The following is a 3,815-nucleotide window of genomic DNA, read 5'->3' as shown; positions in this document are numbered from 1 at the left end:
CCTCCTCCCCACCCCCCACCACCCCCCACCCCCTGCAGACAACATCCTGTTCAGCAGCAACTTCTTCTCCGCCCACACCTCGCTGGCGGGGGCGGGCGCCGCGGCCGACGGCGGCGGCTGGGACGCGTACGCCGCCGACTGGCGCAACTACTTTGACTGCATGCTGGCCCCGGTGGCGCGCCAGGTGGCCACCGCCCTCGACCGCCTCAACATCAACGCCATGCGCTCCCCAGAGGCCGCTGGCGGGCTGGCGCAGGTGCTGGCCCCGCTGCGCCGCCTCACGGCGCTGGTTCATGAGCTGACGCTGGGCGCGGACGACGGCGTGGCGGAGCCTCTGGCGGTGGCCGCCGTGGCGCCCATGCACGGCCCCGTGGTGCGACAGTGCCTGACGGAGCTGGTGGGGAGGTACGCCGACTGGACGGCGGCGCAGGTGGAGGCGGCGGGCCAGGCGGCGGTGGCGGTGCTCTACGCCTCAGCCTATGGCAACACCGCCAGCCTGGCGCAGGCCATCAGCCGCGGCATCACCAAGGCGGGAGGTGGGTGGGTGGGGCAGCCAGGGGGGTGGAGCGGGAGCAAGGCGGGCGCGGCGGGGCCCTGCACCTGTGGGAATGGCAGGGCAGGGGACCCGCTGCCTGCAGCCCTTGCTCCAGAAGGGCAGCGCGAGTGCGGCCGCCTGCGTTGCACGCCGCCCACCGCGCCCCGCCCCGTGCCGCCCGCGCGCAGTGGGCGTGGAGACGCTCAACCTGGAGCAGGCGGGGCAGGATGAGCTGGAGGCGGCGCTGGACCGCTGCTCCGGCTTTGTGCTGGGCAGCCCCACGCTGGGGGGGCACATGCCCACACAGGTGCGCGGCCGGCAGGGCCCACGCCCGCGCCTCGTTTCGGGAGCGGGCAGGGGGGGGTGCAGGGTCACTTGCCAGCCGGCCCGGCCTGTGCTCCGCCTGCCCACCTGCCAATCACCCTGCCTGCTCCGCTCTGCCCCGTCGGCCCCCTTCATCTGCTTGCTTGCACGCACCCCACCCCACCCCACCCCACCCCCGCAGGTCCAGACCGCGCTGGGCACCATCCTGCGCAACAACAACGCCAAGCGCGTGCCGTGCTCCGTGTTTGGCAGCTTTGGGTGGTCAGGGGAGGCGGTGGACAAGATGGAGCAGCGGCTCAAGGTGAGGGGCTTCCCGGGGCGGCCGGGGGTGGCCAGCGCGGGTGTGCCAGCAGGCCCTGTGGCCGTGGGCGGCGGCCCTCCAGCTGCTGCCACGCCAGCGGGCGCTGGGGCCTGTGGGGGAGGCGGGTGCGGCCAACGAATGCGGCTCCAGCCAGCCCCAGTTGCCAGCCTGCCCTCCCTCCCCCGCCCGCCCGCTTCCCCTTCACCGCAGGATGCCGGCTTCCGCTTTGTGTTTGACCCGGTGCGCTGCAAGTTCAAGCCCACCCAGCAGACGCTGCAGCTGTGCGAGGAGAGCGGGCTGGACATGGCGCAGGAGATCAAGCGGGCACAGAAGCGGCGCGACCGCGTGGCGGCAGACAAGCTGTCGGGTGCGGCGGCGGCGCGGCGCGGCGCGGCGCACTATGCGGCCGCGGCCTGTGCCTGTGCCTGTGCTTACCTGTGTGCAGCCGCCACGTGCAGCCTGTGCACGCTTGCCCCCACTGCCGCCGCCTCTGCTCCCGCTGCCCTTCGAGCGGTGCGCACGCACGCTGCACGCGTTTGTTTGGGTCTGCGGCTTGACCCCCCGCCCCGCCCCGCCCCGCCCCCACCTACCCCGCAGTGGCGGAAATGGCGTCTGGCAAGGCTCTGGCTCTGGGGCGCGTGGTGGGCTCGCTGTGCGTGGTCACCGCCAAGGACGGCGATGCTCAGGGCGCCATGCTGGCCAGCTGGGTCAGCCAGGTGCGTGTGGGCGCACGCTCCCATGGTGCCGGCACCCCTCCCGGGCTGCCGCCGGCCTGGGTTGGGCTGGCTGCAGCCCCTGGCACACACACACACCACGCCTCTTGCCAGCCCCGTGCCTGACGTGTGCGGTTCCTTCTTGCCTGCCTGCCTGCCTGCCTGCCTGCCTGCCTGCCTGTGCTTTCCAACCCCCACCCCCCCCCCCCCCCCGGCTGCAGGCCTCCTTTGACCCCCCCGGCCTCACGATTGCGGTGAAGCGGGACCGAGCCATGGAGTCGATGCTGCCCATCGGCGCCTCCTTCAACCTCAACATCCTGGCAGAGGGCAAGGAGCGGGCGGTGATGAAGCAGCTGCTCAAGCCCTTCAAGCCCGCCGAGGACCGGCTGGCGGGCATGGAGGTGGAGGTGGCTGAGGGCACAGGCGCGGCCATCATCCCCACCGCAGGTGGGGCACCTGCCGGGCTGCTGGGCTGTGACGGGTGTTCACGTGGTGGCGTGTGGCTTGCGGGGCGCTGCCCCCTGCTGGTGGCCGGGCCTGTAAGAGGAGGCGCAGCTGCCTGCCCGGCTGCCCTGGCTGCCCACCCGCCCGCTCCCCTGGCGCCCCCGCCCCCCCTCTTGCCGCAGCTGCGTACGTGGAGTGCACGGTGGCGAGCCGCATGGAGGCAGGAGACCACTATGTCGTGTACGCCTCTGTGTCCAACGGCAAGGTGCTGGACGCGGCGGCGCAGAGCGCGGTGCACTACCGCCGCATCAGCACCACCTACTGACGGGCCGCCGCGGCGACGGCCGCGCCGTGGCGAGGCCGCGGGGCCCGGCTGGGTCGAGCCATTTCATTTCGCATTGCGCCAAGTTTTCCACCCTGCCCACCGCATGCTGTGCTGATTGATTGACACCTGCCTCTGACCGGGCCATCTGTACTCTACACTTGTTGTTGACCTCCATGGAAAAGAGAGGGGCGGGCGCTAGGGGGCGGGCGGGGATACACTAAGGTACACGCATGGGCTAGCAGGAAAAAACGGGCAGCTCTATCAAAATCGCCGACAAAGGCTGGGCCGCAGGGGCCTTGGCGCTAAGCTCTCCAAAAATCAGGGACCTGGGCAGGTCTCTCCATCTCTGTGGGGCCTACCAGTGTGTGCCGCTGACACGGCGAACATAGGCGTTGGAAGGCGGCACCGGCCCCAGCTCGTCTGCAGCAGCCGGCGCCAGCGGCAGACAGGTCAGGGCGAATCCAGCCCGGGATCTGAGCAGGGGCGGGCACGCGCGGCCCACACGCACCTGTGCCTGGCGGCAGCTTGTGCGGCCGCTCCGCCATGGTCTGGTAGCCGCGTAGCCACTCGCCCTGCAGCCAGCATGCCAGCAGCGCGTCGGGCATGCACAGAGCGGCTGCGCCAGGCGAGGCCGTAAGCGAGGGGCCCCCTGTCTCTCTCTCACACACACACACACACACACATCTCCTCTGCTGCTGAACGAGCACCACCCCACCCCCACCCCACCCCACCCCACCACCCTCACCCTGTAGTCCTGCTGCGGCCGCACAATCTTGGTGTCTGGGTCCGCCAGCGTCTCGCGCCAGTGCGCCAGGTAGCCGGCGATGCGCGGGATGGCAAAGAGCACGGTGAAGAACTGGGGGGGGAAGCCCATGGCGCGGTACACCAGGCCTGCGGGGCAGGCGGGGGGGTGGGGCAGGGAGCGGGCGGCGGTGTGCGAGGAGCAGGGGCAGCCTGGGAGCAGCCGCCCCACCCGCGCCCCTCGCCCTCGCGGCCCGCCTAGCCCCAGCTCCAGCCCCAGCCCCAGCCCCACCCCCCCACCCACTTACCTGAGAAGAAGTCCACGTGGGGGTAGAGCCTGCGCTGCACAAAAGTATTCGTCGGAGCGTGCGGCCGCCTCCAGCGCCAGCGCCACGTCGATCAGCGGGTCGCCGCCCTGCAATCTGGAAACAC

The 3,815-nt window shown here is 71.6% G+C and overlaps 2 protein-coding genes across 2 annotated transcripts in view; one reads left to right on the top strand and one right to left on the bottom strand.

Annotated features, from left to right (window-relative positions):
- CHLNCDRAFT_57191 (hypothetical protein) overlaps positions 1-2,823 on the top strand; it is a gene marked incomplete at its 5' end in the record, with an annotated part of 4,410 nt that extends 1,587 nt beyond the window's left edge. The window contains 7 exons of the mRNA XM_005849680.1: positions 39-536; positions 724-842; positions 1,041-1,160; positions 1,371-1,527; positions 1,758-1,876; positions 2,095-2,320; positions 2,500-2,823. Of these exons, the coding sequence (XP_005849742.1) occupies positions 39-536; positions 724-842; positions 1,041-1,160; positions 1,371-1,527; positions 1,758-1,876; positions 2,095-2,320; positions 2,500-2,642 (1,382 nt within the window). The 3' untranslated portion in view covers positions 2,643-2,823. The remainder of the gene's footprint in view (positions 1-38; positions 537-723; positions 843-1,040; positions 1,161-1,370; positions 1,528-1,757; positions 1,877-2,094; positions 2,321-2,499) is intronic.
- A 174-nt stretch (positions 2,824-2,997) lies between these two features.
- CHLNCDRAFT_142756 (hypothetical protein) overlaps positions 2,998-3,815 on the bottom strand; it is a gene marked incomplete at both ends in the record, with an annotated part of 3,354 nt that continues 2,536 nt past the window's right edge. The window contains 4 exons of the mRNA XM_005849410.1: positions 2,998-3,062; positions 3,151-3,214; positions 3,388-3,533; positions 3,732-3,798. Of these exons, the coding sequence (XP_005849472.1) occupies positions 2,998-3,062; positions 3,151-3,214; positions 3,388-3,533; positions 3,732-3,798 (342 nt within the window). The remainder of the gene's footprint in view (positions 3,063-3,150; positions 3,215-3,387; positions 3,534-3,731; positions 3,799-3,815) is intronic.

This window comes from Chlorella variabilis, assembly GCF_000147415.1.
Source record: "Chlorella variabilis unplaced genomic scaffold CHLNCscaffold_5, whole genome shotgun sequence".
NCBI classification, from domain to species: Eukaryota; Viridiplantae; Chlorophyta; class Trebouxiophyceae; order Chlorellales; family Chlorellaceae; genus Chlorella; species Chlorella variabilis.
Note: the sequence above shows the minus strand (reverse complement) of the source record. Positions and strands in the feature narration are given on the sequence as shown.